This window comes from Erithacus rubecula, assembly GCF_903797595.1.
Source record: "Erithacus rubecula genome assembly, chromosome: 21".
Taxonomy (NCBI): Eukaryota; Metazoa; Chordata; class Aves; order Passeriformes; family Muscicapidae; genus Erithacus; species Erithacus rubecula.
Window position 1 is genome coordinate 8550075 of NC_136673.1, and position 23084 is coordinate 8573158.

Below are 23084 nucleotides of genomic sequence, written 5' to 3' on the forward strand. Positions count from 1 at the left end.
TGTGGTATGTGTATCTATAAATGGATATATCTAGATATAGGCATATCTATATTTAGTTATATGTCTGTATCTAGGGAGACATGAATAGATCTGTGTATGTACAGATCTGTATCTGATTCTATTGATATATCTTTCTACAGATACATATATATAAATACTCTGGTTTGCATTTCCAGCACAACCCTTAGGGCATTTGTGGGGTTTTTCTGGTCATCCCTGGATACCAGGCAGAAAATGAAATTAAATATTTGAGGTTTTCCTCCTGGGATGCTCAGGGAATCTGGGCTGGTAGAGGAGAACTCACCTGCTGAGAGCAGAGCAGGTGTGGGGTCTGTGCAGCCCCTGCCCCTCCCAGCTGGTTTTCTAAGGAGTCAATCCCTGTTTTTTAGGGAAAAGGATGTGCTTGGGGCAGCTTTTCCTGGGATGGCTCCAGCCAAACTCCCTGCTCCACCCCCAGCACCTCAGCCTGTGTTTATCTGTAGGACCTACCTGAAGTGCCAGTGTCAAATGTATTTATTTTTGCTTTTATTTGTTGTACAAATATTCACGTTTTGGTGGGGGCACTCAGGTCTGGAGCATTTCAAGCTCCCCCTGAGCCTGATCCTGACATGAGCCCAGAGGGGTTGGGAATGGGGCTGTCCCTTCCTCCCTTTTTGGGGTGAGAGGGCTGGGTTTGGGGGATTTTAAAGAAGTTTAGGGGATTTTAAAGAGGTTTTATGTGTCTCTGGTTGCCTCTGCTCATGCCCCAAGCCCAGCCCAGCCCAGCCAGGGTATGATGGGAACGTGTGGAAAGTGTGGTTAATTACCCAAATGCAGTAGCCAGGACCAAATGATGTGGGTTTTTTTCCTTATCCCTTATTTTTTAACGTCCAGCAGAGCCACTGGGGTGGCATTTTGTACAAAGAAATCACCTATTTTTGAAGGAAATAAACACAGTTGGATGAGTCGTGTGCTGATTTTCCTTCCCAAAGCCACTCCTGGGGGAGATTTGGCATCACCACACCAGGAGCCCTCCCTTGGGCTGGGATGGAATATTTTCCCATGGTTTTTCCTGTTTTCCTGGCCCTGAGGGAGCAGCACAGCACAGCCCCAGTTGCACTAGGGATGGAGATTTTATTTAGTCACTCGAGTGCTTTAGTACAGAAGAACAGATATACAGAGATGATACATGTTTGTGCTTCAACACTTTCAAACATTTAGATTCCAGTAATTTCAAGGTAAACAAGTTCCAAGACAGACTAGATTATTTTTTTTTAAGTTTTCCTTTTTGATAAATTATTTTTTATATAAATAACTGTAACAGAAAAAATAATAATAATAATAATAATAATGTCCAACATACAAGATCCTGAAGCATTTGCATTGCTAAACCAAGGAGGAACAGAAATGGGCTGGGAGACCAAAGGGGAACCAACAAATATCAGTGCAATGATACAGCCTTTGCCCTAAAAATATATATTTAACTTTATGGGCAAGGAGCAGACAGGAAGGGAAGGGAAAGGGGGGGCTAACCACCAACGAGGCAAGAAAGAGCAATTCCAGGGAAGGAAAAGGGGGGTCACAGCCTTCAGGGGGAAGAGAACAAAACCATAGACCCCAAAATATTGCAGTGCATCTAATGGCAAGGGAGAGGGGGCAATCCAGGGGTGTCAAATAAAAACCCAACTAAAATCAAGAGGTTTGGGGGAATCACTATACACCAAGCTCGTAAGAACGTCACAAGACACAGTCATTAATATACACAGAGTCCAGAGGGTTTGGGGGGGGCTGGAGGGTTTGGGGGGCCCCAGAGGGGGTTTGGGGAGGGCCCAGAGGGGTTTGGGGAGGGCCCAGAGGGGGTTTGGGGCCACGGCACGCTCAGAAACGCTTCACCACGGGACGACACGAGCGGAGCTGGGCACGGGCACCGAGCTCCCCTGGGGCTGGATGGAGAGAGGTATCCATGGAGAGAGCACAGATCTACATATATATATAAAATAGCTTTTATTTTATATATATATCTCTGATTTTTGAAGGAATTCCCAGAGAGAGGCAGGGCTGCAGCAAGGCCGTGCAGGGGGATGGGCCCCAGCTCCCAGTTCTGACCGGTTTGGTCCCTTTTCAGGTGGGAATTGCCACTGTGTGAAACATCCTGGCTGCACCCCCATCCCAAATTCCCATCCAGATGTTGGTGTGAACATCTGGCAGCAGCACCCACCACCCCAAAAGCCATGGGACAGATGGTGGTGCCCACCTGAGCAGCAGCTGGAGCAGTGTGGGGCATCTGTCCTCCCATCCACACAAGACCCCAGTGAGGAGCATCCCCCCCAAAAAAGTGTTTTTCTGTCATTTTCCCCACCATATTCACTAGCAATGGGCAGATGGTTACTCAGCAATGAGCTCCTGGGTGCTTCCCACAGCTGCAGCTACAAATATAGAGATTTTTTTTTCCTTTTTCTCTTAAACACAATGCATCCATTTTCTTAATATATATATATATATATATTATTTTTTTTTTTGGCTGTTATCCCCTCCCTGTGGATAAAATGAGATGGGGGAGGCGCTGGGAGGGGAGAGGGAGGGGATAACACAAGAACAAGAGAGAAGCTGAGCCCACAGGGTGCAGGGTGGCACCCGGCGGGGACGGGGGTGGCATCGAGTGGTGACAGCGTTTCCTTTTAACTGCTGCTCTCCTCCTCTGTTTTATTGAGTTTCTTCAGCGTGTCCAGCAGCTTCTGTGGGGTGAGGATGTGCGTGGACCCTGTGGGAGCAGAGGAGAAGGGGTGCAGGGGGGTCAGTGATGGCTTTGGGAATGTGTGCTGTGTCCCAGCCCTGTCCCCGCTGTCCCTTACCTGGCGCTGGCCCCTCACCGCTGGAAATGCTTGCAGGGAAATGGATTTGTGGGGGCATGGAGAGTGGGAAAAGGATGGAGGAGGAGGAATGGAGGGAGGGATGGAGCTGGAGGGAGGTGCCAGTGCAGGGGGTTGTGGCACTGAGGTCACTGCAGTGCCCACAAAGGATGCAGGAGGCACTGGGGGGGTGCAGGGGTGACAGCTGGCATAGAAGGACTGCCCCAGGTCCCCAACCTGAGACACAGAGGTGGCTGGAAGGGGTGGGAAGGGACAAGGAAAAAAGGCTCTGGTCTTCTGCTGCCCCTCACTCAGGGGTCCCCCAGAATGGTGCCAGTGGGGGTCCCACCATGCTGCCCACACTGGCTCAGCCCCACAGCCCCCCTGGCACTGCAGGGAATGGCAGGGTGGCACTCCCTGCTGACAGCAGCAGGAGCTGAACCCCAGAGCAGGGTTTGGGGTCTGCAATGTTGGGAGGCTCCTGCCTATCCATAGGGGATAGTAGGGATAGTAGGGACACCCCAGAGCTGGGGGATCCCAGCAGTGCTCAGCCAGTGAGGATGGAGCAGGATGAGGGCTGGGGTCTGCACTGCTGCCCCTCTCCCCCAGCAGGGCTGGGGTCTGCACTGCTGCCCCTCTCCCCCAGCCCTGCTCCAGCTGCTCCCAGGGCAGAATCTGGGAGCTCCATGCCCCTGCCTGGCCCTGGGACACCTCTGTGGGACAGGCAGGATCCAGACCCCTGCAGCCCTGGCCAGGGGGAACTCATGGCATGAAGGAGCCAGGGCCAGGGGACATGGCTGAGGGATGACTGGAAGTTTTTCCACCTGCTCGGAGGAACTGCAAGCATTTTCTAATGGGAGAACCCGACAAACCCCAAAACAATGATAAAAAAAAAAAGAGGAATGGAATAATCAAAGAAAACCCTTCCGGGAGGAAGAGTTTCTTTTTCATTAGTAAGCTGCCTTTACTTGGTTTCTTTGGCTCACTCCATTGCTGGAGCCTGATCCTCAAATGATACCCTAGTGGAGTCCCTGAAGTCGGGGTGCCTCAGGTCCATGAGAAATTTGGTGGGAGTGAGAATGTGAGTAGAACCTGCAGGAGAACAGAGCAGGGCTGATGGCTGTGCCAAGGCTCCCCCACGCCACCACCACCACCAGAGGAAGGAGGCAGCTGGAGCCCAGAGCTTGGGAGGTGCATGCAGGGGATGGAGCCTGAAGGAGATGGGGACAGGCAGAGGAGCTGGGATGGGTGACAGTGACAGGGCTGGGGCAGCAGCAGGGGATGGAGCCTGGCATGCTGAGCAGAAGAGATGCTGGGGACAGGCTCCACCAGGCACCCAGGGCATCAGATGAGATGGTAAAGGACATCTGCCTGCAAGGTGTGTATCCAAGCTGTGCTTCCCAGGGGAATTTCAGGGACCTAACAGCTCCCTGCTAACACCTGCTACAGCTTCCACAGTGTCCTCACAGCTCCCCTGGGAGCAGAGATGGGAGCTGACCCTGACCATGCACTGTGCAACTGAAAAACTTGGCTCCTCTCTGCACCCCTCTTTATTTTCTTCCTTCCACTTTTCTCCCTGTAATGACCCCAAAACCGAGGAGCAACCCGAGCTGCCAAACCCCCTCCCCTTTCACCCCACCCTGCCCGGACAAAACCAGCCAGGAGACACGGAGAAATGGAAGCACAAAGGAGGCTGTTTGGAGTGACACCACCCAGACGGGGAAGGGAGGGACACACAAGAGCTGTCCGGAGAAAACCTCTGGGCAGGATTTGCCGGGATGAGCAGGCAGCGGGAGGGGCCAGCACTCACCTATTAGCACCTCCCACTTGCCGCTGGCTTGTGTCACCTCGTAGGCGCAGCGCATCTCGTTCATGCTCACCCCGCCCAGGATGAAGATGATGAGGCGGGGGCCGCTCCGGTACTCGCCCGGGGCCTTGTTCTTGTGCCAGTGGCCGTAGCGAGCACTGGGGAGAGGAGGAGGAGGCTGAAGGACGAGCACGGGGCACCACAGCTCAGCTAAAGCACACTGACACTGCAGGACGAGCACAGCGATCCAGCCACCAGCGCTGCTCGCTGGTACAGGGAGGGAAACTGAGGCACGGGATGGCTGGAGGGACTCTGAGGAGTCTGAAGGGGAAAGGAGGAATGGGATTCCTAAAGGGAAACTGAGGCACGGGATGGCTGGAGGGACTCTGAGGAGTCTGAAGAGGAAAGGAGGAATGGGATTCCTAAAGGGAAACTGAGGAATGGGATTCCTACAGGGAAACTGAGGTATGGGATTCCTACAGGGGAACTGAGGCACGGGATTCCTAAAGGGAAACTGAGGCACGGGATTCCTACAGGGAAATGGAGGCACAGGATGTCTGGAGGGAAACTGAGGAGTCCAAAGGGGAAAGGAGGAATGGGATTCCTAAAGGGAAACTGAGGAATGGGATTCCTACAGGGGAACTGAGGCATGGGATTCCTACAGGACAGCAGAAGCACAGGATGTCTGGAAGGAAACTGAGGCATGGGATACCTTAAGGGAAACTGAGGAATGGGATTCCTACAGGGGAACAGAAGCATAGGATATGTGGAGGGAAACTGAGGTATGAGATACCTCAAGGGAAACTGAGGTATGGGGTGCCTGGAGGGACTCTGAGGCACCAGGAGTCTGAAGGGGAAAGGAGGAATGGGATTTTTAAAGAGAAACAGGCGTGGGATTCCTACAGGGGGACAGAAGTAGAGGATGCCTGGAGAGAAACTGAGGCACAGGATGTCATGGGGAAAACAGAGGCATGGGGATGCATGAAGGAAAGGTGAGGCATAGGTGCCTAAAGGGAAACTGAGGCATGGGATTCCTAAAGGAAATCAAGGCACAGGATGTCTGGAGGGAAACTGAGGGATGGGATGTCTGAAGGGAAATGAAGGTAGGGGATTCCAAAAGGGAAACAGAGACACAAGATATCTATAGGGAAATGTGAGCACAGGATGCCCAAAGAAAAAGAAAAATACAGGGTGCCTGAAGGGAAACTGAGGCACAGGATGCCCAAAGGAAACTGAGACAAGGGATTCCTGAAGGGATGCAGAGGCACAGCCTGTCTGGAGGGAAACTGAGACCAGGGTGCCTCAAGGGAATGGAGATGGGAAGTGCCTGAGGGGAAACTGAGGCACGGGATGCCTGAATGGCCTCAGAGCAGCTCCCAGCCTGGATGCAGGCCTGGGCTGGGGTGGGTGGATGGGTGCACAGGGAGCAGGGCACACACCTGACAGCAGTGGTGCTGAAGGAGGCAGAGGAGCGGGTGGAGATGTACGGGTAGTGCTTGGTGTCCAGCTTGTCATCAATGGCATCCTGAGGACAGAGCCACGGGTCAGCCAGCAGCCAGGCACAGCCCCTGCCCCACAGCCCCTCGGGAGGGCTGGGCCAGGACCCCCCTCTGAGCAGCTCAGGAGAGGTGCTGAGCTGCAGGTTTCAGCCTGGGACCCCCCTCCAGCAGCAGGGACATGAAGCACAGGATGTCTGCAGTGGCACAGGGCACTGCCACCTGGGAGTCCTTGCAGAGGTGCTGCTGCTGCCCTGGGCAGGCCCCTCTGTCCTGGGGGTGAAGCCACCCCAGGGGGGTTGTGACAAAGGAAAACATGAGCTCTGTGCTTTTGGACCCAAGGGAGCTGCAGCTCTGCTGGTCTGAGAGCAGAGGCAGCACTGAACTGCCCAGGGCTACCCAATGCAGAGCTCCTGAGGACACAGACACAGCTGTACAGAGCCATCCATGCCTGTCCCCTGGCTCTGCTGGCACCTGGGCAAGGCTGTGACAAGGCCACCCAGCCTTGGTGGCCATGGTGGCACACACACAACCAGCCAAGCTGTTACTGCATTTGTATTCAGGGATGCTGGGCAAGCCTGGTTTGGGCTGTGAAGACTGAGGGGAGACCTCACTGCAATGTACAACTTCCTCATGAGGGAAAGAGGAGGGGCAGGCACTGATCTCTGTCCTCTGGGACAGGGACATAACCCAGGGAACAGCTGGAGCTGGGCTGTGTCAGGCTCAGGCTGGAGCTCAGGGCAAGGCTCTTCCCTCCCCCAGAGGTGCTGGCACTGCCCAGGCTCAGGCTGGAGCTCAGGGCAAGGCTCTACCCTCCCCCAGAGGTGCTGGCACTGCCCAGGCTCCCCAGGGAATGGGCACGGCCCCGAGGCTGCCAGAGCTCCAGGAGCGTTTGGACACCAGGGATGGACAGGCTGGGATTGTTGGGGGGTCTGGGCAGGGACAGGGGCTGCACTGGCTGATCCTGGGGGGACCCTTCCACCTCAGCTCAGCACATTCTGTGATTCTGTGCATCCCACCTGGCAGCAGCATGCTCATGGAGGCCACGAAAGCCTCCCAAAATATCCCAACCGTGCTGCACTCCCAGCAGGGAGCAGCCTGGAGGACACGAGGTGCCCAGGGCTGGGCTGGGAGCATGCAGCTCTCTGCAGGTCCCATCCTGAGTGGCTCTGCAAGTCCCTGTGTGCCCCCAGCCCCGTGCTGGTGGCTGCCTCACCTCCATGATGTCCTTGATGACGGGGGTCCACCGGGACAGCTGGTAGGTCTGCTCGCTGATGCGCTCCTTGCGCTCGGGCTTGCTCCGGCGGCGCAGCGTGGACTGGGCAGAGCACAGGGACACCCTGAGCCACCTGGGCAGGGACAGGGACAGGGACACCCCCCAGGCAGCCCCGGGGCACAGCGCTGCCACAGCAGAGGGGCAGGGGCAGCAGGAGGAGGGCACTCACGTCTGTGATGATGGGCACCCCGAGGTGAGCCATGTTGGTGATGATCTCGCTGTCCTCGGCCGGGATCTGAGCGTGCTGGATCAGCTTGTTCAGGTTCTCCTCGGTGATTCCTGGCAGTGACACAGGGAGGGGGTGATCTCCACAGCCCCTCTGCTGCCACCTCAGCACACTCAGCCTGCTCAGGCATTTCCCTGGCCAAAGCTGGACGTGCCTGCCCTGCCCCCAGCCCTGCCCAGCCTCCTCACCGTTCTTCAGGAAGATGTAGAGCAAGATGATGCGGATCTTGTCATAGGTGCTGACGTTGCCATCCAGCAGGATGGGGACAATGGCCCTCATTGGGTCCTTGATCTTCTCTCCTTCAGCATCAGTGCCCATGGCCAGATCCTGCAGAGAGCCCATGCTCATCACCACTCCATGCTGGGAGGGTGGAGCTGCCCCCCTGATGTTCCTGTGGGAATGTGGGGCTGGGGGAATGTTTGGTACCTGTTCAACTCTGCAGAGCTTGTCCACAGTGCCCTGGTAGTGCTTCATGCAGTCCTCAGCCAGGTGCAGGTGGGTCGAGTACTGGGGACACAAGAGAGGTCACCTGTGCAGTGCTGGCAGCAGCTGAGGGTCCCTGTGCCACCACCCATGGCCAGGGAGAGCTGCCAGCTCCTGCTGCCCATGAGTGGGGTGGGCTCAGAACACAGTGTCCCCTCCCCATACCTTGCTGAGCTCCTTCTGGTACTGTGGCATCTTCTTCAGCATCTGGGACAGGTCCCTCATGGTGGTCTGTGAGGGAAGGGGACAAGGTCACTCACCTTCAGGGACCTGGGGGCCTCCAGCAGAGAGGGCATGACCCTGCCAAGGACTTCTGTCCCCAGGTGAGCCCCATGGGGGTTTGGTGACACCTGATGTGTCACTGCCAGGTCTCCTCCCCTGAAGCTGAGAGGCAAGAAGAGTCTGCAGCTCTGTAAACTGAGGTGCAGTGGGGAGAAATCCCCCAAGGATCTCTCTCTGGGAGCCTCATGTGCCTGGCTGTGCCACAGGTGGTCCTTTCAGCTCCTGGCCACATCCTACTGTCACCAGGGTCCCCTCACTGCCATCAGCTCGGGGAGTGGGGACAGAGCAGCTGCTGTGGGAAGTGCACAGGCCCTGTGCAGGGGCAAACTGACCCCTGGGTGCAGAGCTCTCCTAAAACACCCCATATGCCAGCCCACAGCCATCTCCCCCTGCCGGGAACCTGACCACCCTTCTTCCTTGGCAGTGTCCCCAGCAGACCCAAGCATGTGCCATCCCCAGCATCAGGTCACCTTGTCACCCGTGTTCATCCTCTTGCTGGAAGAAAACTCCTTCAGGGACCGGGTCACCTCCCTGGAGAGAGGAGCAGGGCAGAGCTGTGAGTGGGGAGGGGACCCTCACAGCAGGGTGGGTGACAATGCCAAGCCCCCAAGTCCCTCCCAGGCAGCCCAGCAGCCCCAGGACACTCACTGGGACACCTCAGCGATGTGCTTGTGGCGCAGGGTGACCCACAGGTCATCATCCTCATCCAGCAGAACCTCCTTGATCCGGGCCTCACCAATGCCACTGGTCTCGTACCTGGTGTGAGGGGAGGGATGTCAGGCTGTCAGGGGGATGGGGCTCAGAGCACACAGAGTGCTGGTTTAGAGAGGTGAGGGGACATCACAGCTCTCCTTGTGCAAAGTGATTTCAGCTGGCTTGACCTCTTCCCTTCCTGCACCCTTCAACTCCTCAATGTTGGGAAGGGGCAGAGGGCTGGACAAGCCCTTTTTGTCCCAGTCCTGCCATAGTGCAGCCCTGCTGTCTCCCAAAGGAGAACTCCTGATGGAGGGAGGGATGCTGAGCTCCCAGCTGCAGCTCTAGGCCCAGCCTCAGGCTGTCCCAGGGGGCTGGCAGTGCTGCACTCACTTGTAGACATCGTTCTCGATGGGCAGCAGGTCGTAGCTCATGGCCTGGAAGGTCAGCTCGTGCAGCACTGGGGAGGCAGGGTCAAAGCCACGGTCCAGGATGAGGAGCTGGGAGCGAGCCTTGTCCGGTCCCTGCAGGCACAGCAGGGCATCAGCACCAGCTGGGGCTCCCTCAGCCCCACTGGGGGCTCTGCTGGCTGTGCTGGGCTCCCCACCCACGGCACAGTTTGAGCAGGACTTTAGGAGTGAAGCCCTCCCCCGGGGCTGCCAGCAGCACTCACCTCGCCCATGGTGGGGTCATCAGCCTTGTAGGCATCCAGCTTGTCCTGGATCAGCTGTGCCAGCATGGCATTGTCCTTGTAATCCCTGAGAGAGGCAAGGGGACAGGTCAGCCCCACAGGGCACGGCATGGCGAGGAGATGTTGGCTCGCCTGTGCAACATCCTTGGCTCATGGCACAGCAGGGACCCCAGCAGGTTGTGCTGCCCATTCCCACCTCTCCTCAATGAGTTCCACTTTGCCTTGCTGCCACTTAAGATTTCAGAATCCCAACCCTCTTCAGCTCCCCAGATCATCATGAGCCTGTTTACACTGAGCATGTGTGCTGGGTTGATGTGGCCAGCAATGTGTATTCTGTCCCCATCTGCTGACCTGGGTGGGGCAGTGCCCCTGATCTCCTGGCACATATTCTCTGCTAATGGGCCATCTTTAAACCAGCTGGGACAATCATCTTTATCTTCCCACAGCCCATCCTCCCTCCAGGAGATATCTCCTGCTCATGGCCACTGAGTCCCAGTGCATGGCTGATAAAATTCCATCATCCCACTGGGAGATGCTCCAGCCAGGGCAGGAGCCAAGCCTTTCCTACCCAGAGAAAAACTGAGATTTTGGACACCAAGGCACCTTCTTTCCACTGGATTCCAGAGGAAAGCCAGACCTTTCCACATCATCCCTGGACCTTCAGAGGAAACTGCACCTTCTCCAGGAGCACTGCTCCAGCTGAACCACATCTGCCCCTGCAGGAGGATGCAGCCACCATTGAATGGGACTGTGCCACCACCCTGACTGACTGACTGTGTCAGCTTGGATTCTGACTCTGGCAGGGTTGGGATTGTTCTGTGTAATACTGCATTTCTATTTTAATTTTCCTAGTAAAGGACTGTTATCCCTAATTCCCCAATCTTTGCCTGAGAGCCCCTTAACTTCAATTTGGAGGAGGGGGTGTTTACTCTCTCCATTTCCCAGAGCAGCCTGTGCCTCTGGTGGCAGCCTGTCCTGCCCACAGGGTGTTCATTCTCCATTTCCCAGAGAATCTCCTGCCTCTGGTGGCAGGCTGTCCTGCAGACAGGTGTGTGTCCCTGGCGCGCTCACCCGCGGTAGCGCACGGCCGGGTACTCCTTCAGCGTGGCACAGAGCGTGGCGATCTGCTCCGCCAGCCGCTCCAGGATCGGGTTCTTCATCTGCGCCTTGTGCGGGCTGTAAAAGCTTTGGAAGGAGTCAGCAGAGTCCAGGGAATAAACCTGGGGGTGCAGAGGGTGGGAGGTCAGAGGGGGTGGCTGCAGAGAGTAGTCCCACTCCAGATGAGCTTGGAAACCACATCCAGCCACATGGACCCAGACTGATCAGCTGGAGCTCAGCCATGCTCAGGGCATCCTCAGAAATTCCAGCTGCCAGGACTCCATGGCAGATCCCTGCCCCTGTGTCCCTCCCAGCTGAGCAGAGCAGGCAGAACACCCCTGCCCAGCAGTCACCTGCTCCCAGGCAGGGAAATAGAGACTGGGGACAAGCAGAAACACACTGCTCCCCAGTGAGAACCACGTGAAGATGCCAAAGAGGTCACTCCCTAGAATGCTGAGGATTGAAGGGTTAATGGCATCAAGGAGTTCTGCCCCCAGGTCCCTTTGTCCCCAGCATGGGCAGATGGCCCAGGGCCAGCTCCCTGGTGTTTTTGGCTGGTCAGCACAGCTGTGGGCACGGGGCCAAGGCACTGCACCCACTAAATCCCCTGTGGGATCAGCCCAGAAGTCATCTAAGGAGACAGGGAGGCAGAGCAAGGAGCCAGCTGGGGCTGCAAGGCTGTTACACAAACCCTGCTGGGCTGCAGAGGGACCTGGAGCACCCCTGGCTGTCCCCAGCCTGTCCCACCCCAGCCCAGGCTCACCTGGGACTCGGAAGGGAGGAAGGCAATGTTGATCTCTGTCAGGGTCTTGATGACCTTGGCAGCCCGGGACTTCACCAGCTCATTGAACAGGGCATCAGGACAGGCTGCAAGGGGAGGAGCAGCAAGAGGGGGGAGCTCAGCATCTCTCCCCTCTCCCCTCATCCCTCCCCACCTGCTGGCACCCTGTCAGTGCCTGTCCCTCCCCTCTGGGCACTCACAGTCAGTGAAGAAGACATGGGCAGCTCTGTACTTGGAGGTGGGGGGATCCTTGAAGTCGTTGATGAGGGAGTGGATGGACTGGAAGAGAGAGGAGCAGCTGGGCTGGGCAGGATGGCACTGTGGGCCTCCCTCCTGGCTCAGGGCAAGCTCTGCTCCTCCACCCCATCGCCTCACTGGGGCCAGGAGGCTCCCCATGGGCACAGCTGCCCATCCCAGCACAGCCAGAGGCCCTGAGCCCTGCCCCACCTGCTCTCACCTTCTCGGAGGGGGTGATGAGATACACGGCCTCCAGGCTGGGCAGGGGCTCCCGGCGCTTGTTGATGTCTTCCACAACTTGGGGGAAAAACAGGGATCATGGGGTCACAGCAGGGAGGGCTGTGGGCAGGGACTGAGCCATGCAGGGCTGTTGGACACCCCATGGCAGCCCCTCCACATCCGAAACACCCCCAGGCACTCGTCCCTGCCCAGCCAGGAGCTGGGGGCACCCTGCCCACCCCACCCCACCCCATCCCCTGCTGAGCTGTGGGTGTGGGCACCTGGCCAGGTGCCAGGGGCCATGGATCTGTTCCCTTCCTTTATGCTCACATTCCCCTTCAGCTGAGGATGGAGCTCTGGCTGCACCCAGACAAACCCCACTATCCCCAACACCTCCCAGAACCCAGCCTGGGATTTCCTTCTCCTTCCCAAGTGTTGCAGGGAGCTATTTAATTATGAGGCTGATAAAAACCAACACCAGGTCCCCTCCTGGAACTGAAGGGCTGCCAGGACAAGGTGTTCTGGCTGCTCCAGCCCCAGCAGGCAAGGAGGGACCTGTGGAATTCCAGCCTGGCACCAGGAGCCATCCATGGGCTCCATCCCAAACGGGACAGGGGCAGTGCCAACCACTCTGTGCCAGCTGGAGGTGCCTTTGTGGGTGTGCTGGTGCAGAGGGAGAGCTGGCCCTTCCCACAGGCAGTGTGGGAGGCAGGGGGTACTCACTGGTTATGCCCTCTGTCATGATGTCAGTCATCTTGCAGCAGGACGAGAGCATGCGCATGCTCAGCTGGTCCACCACCAGCACCTGGGGACAGGTGAGCACCCCATCAGCACCCCATAAACACCCTGTGAGCACCCCATGAGCACCCTGTGAGCTGGGGCACAGCAGGACCTTCCCCACCCTGCCCCCTTCCCTGCTTCCTCCCCTCTTGGCTCTGCTGCTCACCTTCCACTCCCCCTTCTTCTTCACTTTCCGGATCACATCGTGCATGATCTCTGCAAGGAAGGGGAAAGGGGCAGTGGTGAGACCCCAGTTTCCACCCTACAGTACCCCAGAGCCTGCTGGCAGCAGCAGGGGCTGCACTGGGAGCAGCAACCCCCCATATGCAGGGTCACATTGAGCTCTGCTCACCCTGTGCCTCAGCTGGGGATGAAGGAGGGATGGGGCTGGTTTTGGGGTACCCAGGGAGGGGTGGTCATCCCCCAGACTCATTTTTCTCTCGTGCTTGGCACTCACAGACAGACCCCAGGCTGGTGGGGAGCATGTGCTGGTTGGGGGGTCCCTCTGGGCCACCCCACGAGGTTCAGTCCTAATCCCAAGTGCTGGGAAAACAACAGCAGCTTAAGAGCTCCTTTTAGAAACAAGAATCAAGGGCCTGAGCCTGTTCCTTGTAATCCCTCACAATCCCATTTCACCTCCCATGGCTGCCAGGCTTATGCAACCAGGCAGGACAGCAGCACCCCTGGGACCACCCCAAATTCCCCTGGGCCAGTCCAGGGACATGAGGAGGTGGCAGTGGGATAACTTTTGGGGTTGGGTTGCAGGAAGAGGTGTTCAAGCCTTGCCCTTCTGCCAGTGCTGCCCAAACATCTGTTCTGGGGGAACAAGGTACCCCCAAATCCTTCCACTGTCCCTCAGAGAGCTGAGCCTGAGGAAAGGAGTCTGTGCCATGTCCTCACACAGCATTTTCCCTGCATCTCATCCCTGCAGGGTTTTGCTCTGAGCCCCAGTCCCAGGGACAGAAATGCCCCATAAAAAGCCAGTAAAGGAATGTCCCTAAATCAAACAACAGAGGTGTGAGGATGTCACCCTGCCAGCCCCAGCCTTGGGAGCCTTCCCTTCCCTGTGGGTCACCCCAAGGGTGCTGATCCCCTGGGTAGAGCCCAGCAGGGTCCAGAGCTGGCACTGGTGCCAGCAGGGATAAAACAGGAGCCTCTGAGTGTCACTGTCTGTCTGTCCTGCTGCAAAACCTGCAGAAAACAGACAACTCCTCCCACTGCACATCCATCACCTTTCCCAGCTAGATCTGCCTGCAGGGAGCCCCACAGGACACTTGCCCTTGGTGTCCTGCCTGCCCTTGGTCACATCCTTTGGCCTCTCCATGGGGAGAGGGGGCACAGGGCAGCTCCAGGCTGGGAAAGAGGGGCTGGGGGCACCTGACCTGGGCAAAGCTGCTGCCTGTGCTGCCCACCTGCACCCACCAAATGCACCAGGAATTGTTCCTGTGGGCAGGAGCTGGCAGTGAGGGCTGCCTGCACCCAGTGCTGCTCCCCTGACACGGGGCACAGCAGGGAGGGAGCAATGCCAGCACATCCCTGCTCCTCCTGCCATTGCTCACACTTCCCATGCTATTGCACAGGCTCCAGCACCATCATCCCATCCCCTCCATCCCAGTAAAGCACAGGGGCCCATGCTGGTGGGTCAGCAAACACCAGAAGCCAAGAAGAATTCCTGCCCCTGCCATGAAAATCAGGGAGGAAGGAAGGAAGAGCATCCTATGGCCCAGGGGATGGTGTTCCCATGGGAAAAGTGGGCCCAAGGGCATGAGATGCCAAAAAGGGCTCCCAAATTGCTGCCTCAGCCCCCCTGAGCATGCCCTTGTTGTGGCAGCAGCACAGGGACACTGTGGCTCTGTGGGAACCCCTGACCCCCCTGCACAGGGATGGGTGGGGCTGGAGGGAGGATGCTTGAGGGGGGGAACATCTGCCTGGATGCAGAAAGTGCTGCCACATCCCAGCCCAGCCTGGAACCAAGATGGGCCTCCAGAGCAGGAGCTGGGCACTTGAAAGGGTAATTTCTCTGAGCTTTGTTGGTTTAGGGTGTCAACCCCTAAATCCCTCATTCACTACATCAATGTCCTCTCCTGCCCTGACCATGGAGCAGATCTGACTCCAAATTTTGGCTCTTCCACTGCCAGAGCCAGCTCAGAGCCCACTCAGGGTGAGGAGAGGCACAGAGCATCCCCCTAAGAGCTCCCTGGTCCTGCCAAAGGGCACAAACTCGAGCACAAGCTGGAGACTGGTGCCACATTTAGGGAGATGTGGCCCTGAACATCCCCTGCTGGGTGTCCCTGCAGCAGCCACCAAACCCCAGCTTGGGGAAAAGTGCTCTGGACTCCCAGGGGAAATGGGAGGTGCTGAGGTCCCAAGCTCCTCCAGTCATGCCCAGTCCCCTCTCAGAAGTGGTGCTATCCCATTCCACATCAGCACCAGATGTTGCTGTCTGTCCTCAAACAGTTTTTAGGATCTAACACCACTTGGTGATGCTCACAGCCAAGTTTTTCATATTGGAGATAAAACTATGTTTCAGGGGGGAAAAAAAATCCATGAGCATCTCAGTGCCTGCAACCCTTGGCCTGTCTGGACCTAGCACAACACATCTGTTTCCTTCAGGCTGAAAGGATTGCCATGCCAATTCCTCCCAAGAACAGGGATACAGACAGCTCTGGATGCTTCTCCAGCATCAGAGCCAGGACAGGGCTGAATGCAGAACCCTGCAAGTGCAGCAGGCAGGGTCACATTGGACACCCAGCACCTGCAGCAGGCTCACTGTCAGGGTGTGACCCTGTGCCACTGCCAAGCAGGTGACACGCTGGCCTAGTAGGACTTGAGCCCATCCAGCCCTCCAAGAGGCTTATCCCACATCATTTATACCTGGCCTTCCCCCAGACCTGCCCTGGCCAGGAAAGAGCCAGCCCCTGAGTCCCACTGCAGCTGGGGAGTGAGGGAGGGAGTGTCCCTGCCATGACAACCAAGCTGGGTCCCCAGGAGATGGAATCATTTGGGATGTACCAAGACATGGATCCTTTCTGGGGTCCTCAAGAGATGGACCCATTTTTGGGTTCCTCAAGAGATGGACTCTTCTTATGATGCCCCAAGAAACAGACTCTTTCTGGGGTCCCCAAGAGGTAGACTCATTTTGGGGCTCCCCAAGAGATGGACTCATTTTGGGATGCCTCAAGAGACGGATCCTTTTTATGATGCACCAAGAGATGGATCCTTTTTGGGTTTCTCCAAGAGATGGACACATTTTCAGGTACCCCAAGAAACAGAGCCATTTTGGGATACCTCAAGAGATTAATCCTTTTGGGGATCCCCATGAGATGGACCCATTTTGGGGTTCCCCAAGCCCATTATTCAGTTTCAGAACAGGCCTGGAAAGTGATGAGCAGCCCTGATGGGAGAGATAGAACCCACTGGGACACCAGGGCTGGGGATGCTGCAGCCAGGGACACTGCAGGCCCTTCCCTCCTGGAAATCCCTGCTGCTCAGAAATGCTCCTTTGCTGCCACATCCCAGGGCCTTACTGGGGGCCTGATGTGGCACAGAAGATGGAGCTGCCTGATGGATGGGCAGGAGTTGATCCCAACCATCAACACGTGAGGATCCCAAATCCCTGGCCAGCTCTGGAGTGCTGGATCACAGAAACCCACAGTGAGCTTTGCTGGAGTCCCACTTCTCCTAAAAAGCTGTCAGGCTGCATCTCCCAGACAGACATGCTTGGCTTTGGGCTGGCCTGGCAACTGCATTTGTGCTGGTTCATTAACTAATTGCTCAAGCCAGTGTGAATGCTGCACTGATCCAGGCTGGATGGATGGAGAGGATGTCCCCTCCTCCAAGCAGGTGCCATCCCCAAATAAAGCAGGCAGCAAGGACCAGAGGTGGCAGGAATGGCCCTCCACGGCCACCAGCACCACCCAGCACATGGAAACCACTGAGGGGACAAACCCAGTGATGTCCCTCAGCATGGCTGAGAACCATCCAGGGGTGACCTGAGCCTGGACACTGCTGTGCTCAGAACCCAAACAAGGCTCAAACACCTCCCCTTCAGCAGCTCTACATCCCTTTTTCCCACTGGATTATTAAGCCCTCAGCCTTCCTGGAGGACACATTCCTCACCCAGGAATCCAGGGATTGGTCCCAGTCATGGTGGTAACCTGTGTTTAATTCCTCCTTTTCCTGTTTGCACTGTTCTCATGAAGGATGCCCATGGTTATCCCTGCTGGGCAAAGCCCTGGGAAAGCTGCACAGCCTAGGGAGGAGGAGGATGGAGACCTGGAGCTCTTGAACTCTGCAGAAGTTGAGTAACAGCCAGAAGTGAAAAACGGAAATGAAATGCATGATCACACCCTCTGAGTGCCCTGGAGAAACACAGGAAAATTCACAAGGTTTCCACTGCAGGATGAGGCACAGGGTGATTGCTGGGGTGTCCTGTGCAGGGACAGCAGCTGAGCTTTGGAGATCCTTGGGGGCCCCTTCCAGCTCAGGATATTCTGTGGTAACTCCAGACAATCCCCCTGGGTCTGCACAAGGCTCTGGGTGGAGAGCTGAGCAGTTTCCCTGTTTGGGAACAGTCCCAGACAGCCCTTCACCAGCACTTGTCCTCTTGCTCCAGATGTTTCCATCCCCAGCAGTGCTGTCCCTGGCTGTGGTGCTGCAGCACCAGGAGGAGCCCAGAGCTGTCCTGCAGCACTCACTCAGTGTCACACTGTCCCCAGGGGGAGTGACCCTCGCATTCCAACGTGACTTTCCAAGATGGTTCTTCTCTGCCCTGAAGCCAAAGGGGGGATAACACCAATAAATTGTGGTTCTGTGGTGGGAACCCAGGCTGGGCTGTGCCCTCAGGAACACCAGGCAGGCTGGAGGGCAGCTGGCATGTGGCTGGGTGCTCCTTCTGCTCCCTGACCCAAGGCCAAACCTCCTGATGGGCCCCAAAAAGCCCCTGTGGCACAGGTGTGAGCACACTCTCCCTGGGGGATGTGGGAGCCCACAGATGCCAGCACCTTCAGCCCTGCTCTATTTTTGCACTCTCCAGAGCCCAGCTCCCTCCCTGCACTGTGAGTTGGAGGGAGCAGCATCTGCTCCTCAGCGTGAGACCACAAGCCTTGTGATGGTGATGATCCTCCTCTGAAAGGTGTTGATTTTGTGGGAAGAAGGGAGAAATCTCTCCTGGGACACTTTCTCCAAGAGGTGCAGAGGAATCAGACACAGACCTTACATTTCCTTTTAAGACAGAGAGCCTAAATCCTCTCTGCTAGTGGCTTTTTTAACCTTCTTGCAGGTGCAGGCACTGGAGAGTGGCTGCAGTCCTGCCAAACTCAGGTTTGTCACTCTTGGTCACCTTCCATGCTCACATATGGGCAGGAGTTTCTCAGCCCCTGGTGCAGGCTGTGGTCTGGACATTGAAATTGTTCTGCAAGGTGAGGATGAACACTGAATTTTACATTCTTTTTCAAGCTTTTCCAAGCTGGAGCTGACACCAGAGGTGAGACACGGGCTGGTGACAGAGCTGCAGCCCCAGCAGAGGCTTTGCCCATTCCTGTGCACACACACCAGGCTGGGGACACCTGGGGACTCCTGGGAAGGGGCAATTGGGAGGATGGGCTGCCCAGGGAGCCACGGAGGGAACAGGGTGCAGAGAGCTCCTGCTCCTCACCCGTGCACCCCTGCAGCAGGTCACAGCCCTGCCCTGTGCCATGGGCACCCCTGCAATGCTCCCTGTGCCCTTCACTGCCTCCTCTTCCTCTGTGTCTGGCATGGCAGCAGCCCAGCCGTGTCCCCTGGGCACTGAGAACATCCTCCACCAGCAGCATCTGTCCCTCCAAGGCTCCCTGTGCCCCCAGCAGGTGCCCCAAGAGCCCCAAGGTGTCCCAGCCCTGCCCCCTCCCTGTCCCTGCAGGTGCAGCACAGCCCCAGCCTGAGTCCCTGAGTCATCCCCAGGCAGGGCTGCACCCTGGAGAGGCCCAGCTGGGGACACAGAGTGACACTGGGCAGTGCCAGACCCTGTCCAGGCAGGGTTTGGCACGGGCACAGGTCAGCTCTGGGGGAGGCTGTGCAGGTGAGGCTGCAGGTGGGAGGATCACCTGGTGGCCTGGGGGAAAGGTGTTCTCTGCAAAGTGCTTCCTTATCCCAGGGCTCCTGTGCTGCTCCCACCTGCCCATGACAGCACTGGGAGCAAAAGGAGCCTGGGGGAGCTGAAGGGGTGCAGGGGTTCTTGGATCCAGCCTGGAATCACAGCCATGTGCTCCAGCTCTGTGTCCTGCCCGGTGGCAGGTGCTGCACAGGTGTCACCCCTGCAGCAGGGCCCATCTCTCCTCACTGCTGACAGTTCAGTGAGGTAAAACCAGCCTCAGCCTCCTCCTCCTCCTCACTGCAGCCTGCTGCAGGACAGCCACCACTGGGCTGGGCAGGGCAAGCTTGGGGAAGGTGGCCTGAGACCCCAGGGGCACGAGAGGTTGGGAGGGATGTCCCTGCAGCTGGGGGCAGGTGGAGATTTGGGAATGATGTCTGTGCAATTAGGGGGCAGGTGATGATTTGGGGATGATGTCCCTGCAGTTAAGGGGCAGATGATGATTTGGGGATGATGTCCCTGCAACTGGGGGGCAGGTGAAGATTTGGGAATGATGTCCATACAGTTGGGGGTCAGGTGAAGATTTGGGGATGGGTGTCCTCATAGATCTCACTGTCAGCTGAGATTTTGCCAACCAGCACCAGGGCAGAGGGGCCAGCTCTCCCTGGGAGGGGACAGACACACAGCAGGAGGACCTGGCCCTCAGGCATCACCTCTGGGGACAAGCACACTCAGCTCCAGCCTATCCAGACAGCAGCAGGCCCAGGAGGACGCAGTCCCCATCACTGGACACCTCGAGAAGGCACAGGGACAGCCCCCCCCACAGCTCTGGGGGTGCCAGTCTGCTTGTGCCCTTCTCCTCCTGCAGCCCTGGCCCACCTCTCCCCCTGCCCACCACCTCCCAGCTCTTCAGAGGCCTCCAACCTCCGTCCTGTTATGGCACCAGCTGGTCAGAGGAATAATCCGGGTCTGGAGGGAAGCCAGGGCAGAATGCAGCTCGGGAGGGGGGGCTGGCGGAGCGAGCCATGGCAACGCGGCAGCATCCTCCCCATCCTTCCATCCATCCTTCCATCCATCCCTTCCTCCTGGAGAGCCCACAGGACATGTCCTGCCTCGGGGTCAGCCCCAGGCTTGGCCCTCTTGCTCCTGAGGAGCAAACCTCTCCTGCAGGCAGATCTCCGGGGAGAGCTGGCGCAGCCCGGGGAATCCTGTGCCAGCCGCACCGGTGCCCAGGGACAGGGATTTGGGGACCCTGCGGGCTGCTCCCAGCTCGGGGGGGGGGGGGGGGGGGTGGAACAGCCCCCCAAGGCAGGCAGCAAGCCCAGGGGCTCCCCGAAGCCTGGGGGACCCCAGGGTGCTCCCCGGTGCAGGCTGGCTCCTCTGCAGCATTCTGGCTGCACAAACCCCGCTCCCCCCTCGCAGCCACCCACGCCTCCCCGCCAGCCCGGCTGCCCGGCTCACATTACCATTTTCAGTCTGGAATCGTGTTTTTCAGGGAAAGAGCGGAGCAGTTTGTTACTAAACCCTGAAGGGGAGGATTAAGTCAGATTTCCCTGATGCTGCCTTGAACCTCTCTCTGCGTGTGTGTGTGTGTGTCTGTGCTCTCCCCCTGCCTTTTCCGGCGCAGAGACAATGAATGGCAATAAGGGACACGCAGTGGCGCTGCTCTCTGTCCCCTCTCGGCCAGGGCACCGCATGTGGCACTGCCAGGGCTGCGTGGGCAGCGGGTCCAACCCCCCACACCCCGCATCCCACCGGGCTGGGGCAGCTCCCAGCCCCCCAAAACCAACCCAGCACAGCCCCAGAGGCAGCCCCCCCTCCCCAGCGCCCATCCTGCAGCACAGCAACACCGGGACACTGCCCTGCCTTTCCTTCCCCGTCCATTTTGGGCTCCGTCCCCGCCGCAGCAGCCCGGGCTGGGCGGGGGGATGGCGCAGGTGACACGGGCAGGGTGGCAGGGCCGTGGGGATCCCCCCGTTCTCCCCCCCTGCCCATCACCACCCACCCGATCACACCACCAGCCCGGCCGCGCCATCTGCAGCGGGCGCGGGAGGGCGGGGGGACGGCCACGGGCACGGATGGCACGGCAAAAACACCCCAAAAAACAGCCAAAAACCAAAAAAACACCCGGATCCGGCCGCGGCCGGCCACGGTGCCACGGAAATAAACCCTGCGAGAGGCGGGGAGGAGGAGGAGGAGGAGGAGGAAGGCTCATGGCTGCGGGGGGAAGTTCCCACCGGTTCCTGCCCTTTCATTTTCTCCTTTTTTTTTTTTTTTTTTCTTTTTCGTTTTAATGCGGAGATTTTTCGCCTTAATTTCGCCCCGGGGAAAGAAGCGCCTCTCCTGTGCCTCGGGTGTTTTTTTGGAGAACAACCCCCCCGTTCCCCCCACGGGAAAATATCGCCTTGCAACAGCCGGGAAGGAGGAAGCGGAGCCGGGGACGATCGCGCCGTGCCCCCGCCCGCGGCTCCCGGAATATTCCGGCCGGGAACAGCGCGACCCCCGCGGGCACGGCATGGGGGGACACACACAGGGCACCCCCGGCTTAGGGGACAGAAGGCACAGAGGGAAAATAATAATAATAGTTCTGGCAATGAGAATAATCATGAAATGAAGCCCAGCGTTTGAGCGGGATTTGCTGCAGACAAAGCGGGAGGGCCCAGCCTGGCACTGCGCTGGGGGAGGGTCTGGGGGGGCTGCACCCCTCTGTGCCCCCCCTTCGGGGGCCTGGGGGCCACGGGGGTCGAGGGGGGTAAAACCGAGGGGGGGTAAAACCAGGGGGGATAAAACCGAGGAGGGATAAAGCCGAGGGGTGTCCGAGCGTCTCCGGCTTCCTTGTCCCCCCGCCGGTTTTCCACCGTGGCCCCCGTCACCAATCCCCCCCTCCCCCGGCACTGCAGAAAAGCCCCCAAGAGCCGCAACAATTCAACAAACACACCCCGGAAGGTGACAGCACCCCCAGCCCATAATGCCAGCGTGTCCGCACGGGGGTGTCCCCGCGGGGAATGTCCCGTGTCGCCGCGCCCCCCCCGCCCCCCCGAGGGTCCGTATTGCGCACCCGCAGCATCCCCGCACCCCCGGCCGGGCCGCTCCGGCCCCCCGCCCCAAAAACCCCGCGGCAGCGCGGATCTTACTCTCTCCCACCACAGCCTTGAGTCCGATGGGGGCCATGTCTGTCCGGGGGGGTCGGGGGCACCCGGAGGCGCTCGGCCGGGCGAGGCTGCGGGCGGCGGCGCAGGGATGCGGAGGGCGGAGGGAGGAGGAGGAGGAGGATGGGGGGGCTCGGGGGGGCGCGGGGGGCGGGGCGCTGCGCTCAGCTGACCGGGGCGGGGCTTGGGGGGCTGCGTCATCGGACACGCCCCGGACACGCCCAGGCAGGGCCACGCCCCGCGCCGCAGAGCAGAGCCCGCCGCCAGCGCCCCCTGGCAGGCGGGACACGGTACTGCAGCGGGACACGGACAGGGGACACACGGACAGGGGGACACGGGCAGGGGGACACTGACAGGGGGACACGGACACGGGGACACACGGACAGGGGGACACGGGCAGGGGGACACTGACAGGGGGACACGGACAGGGGGACACACGGATAGGGGGACATGGAGAGAGGGCACGGACAGGGGGACACACGGACAGGAGGACACACGGATACGGAGACACTGACACGGGGACACACGGACAGGGAGACACGGACAGGGGGACACGGACAAAGGGACACACATGGACAGGGGGACACTGACAGGGGGACACGGACAAAGGGACACACATGGACAGGGGGACACTGACAGGGGGACGCGGACAGAGGGACACACACGAACACGGCGACGCGGACACGGGGATGCACGTGGACAGGAGGACACGGACGGGGGGACACACAGGAACAGGGGGATGGATGCACACAGATAGGGGGACACGGGGACGCACACAGACAGGGGGACACGGACAGACAGGGGAACATGAACGAACAGGGGGACACGAACAGACCCTTCTTGCCGGAATCACTCACGGAAACACACACAGAACCCCTCTGTAACCCGAATTAACACAGACACACCCCAGCATCACCCACACACCCCCAGCATCACCCACACACCTCCAGCATCACCCACAGACACAC

At 58.5% G+C, this 23084-nt stretch overlaps 1 protein-coding gene across 2 annotated transcripts; it reads right to left on the minus strand.

Annotated features, from left to right (window-relative positions):
* Positions 1-1093: 1093 nt before the first annotated feature.
* LOC306811012 (syntaxin-binding protein 1) lies at positions 1094-22242 on the minus strand. 2 transcript variants are annotated; one of them, XM_079324253.1, is made up of 20 exons: positions 22102-22242; positions 13064-13113; positions 12841-12922; positions 12119-12195; positions 11862-11940; positions 11644-11747; positions 10854-11002; positions 9765-9849; positions 9485-9615; positions 9047-9154; positions 8869-8929; positions 8282-8347; positions 8060-8140; positions 7822-7960; positions 7577-7686; positions 7348-7449; positions 6075-6160; positions 4639-4793; positions 3797-3920; positions 1094-2740 (listed from the first exon to the last, which is right to left on the minus strand). In XM_079324253.1, exons 1-19 carry the CDS (start codon positions 22136-22138, stop codon positions 3811-3813), a joined length of 1812 nt encoding a protein of 603 aa, XP_079180379.1. In that variant the 5' UTR covers positions 22139-22242; the 3' UTR covers positions 1094-2740; positions 3797-3810. The 2 variants fall into 2 exon arrangements, with proteins under 2 accessions (XP_079180379.1, XP_079180380.1); XM_079324254.1 differs by lacking the exon at positions 3797-3920.
* Positions 22243-23084: the final 842 nt, after the last annotated feature.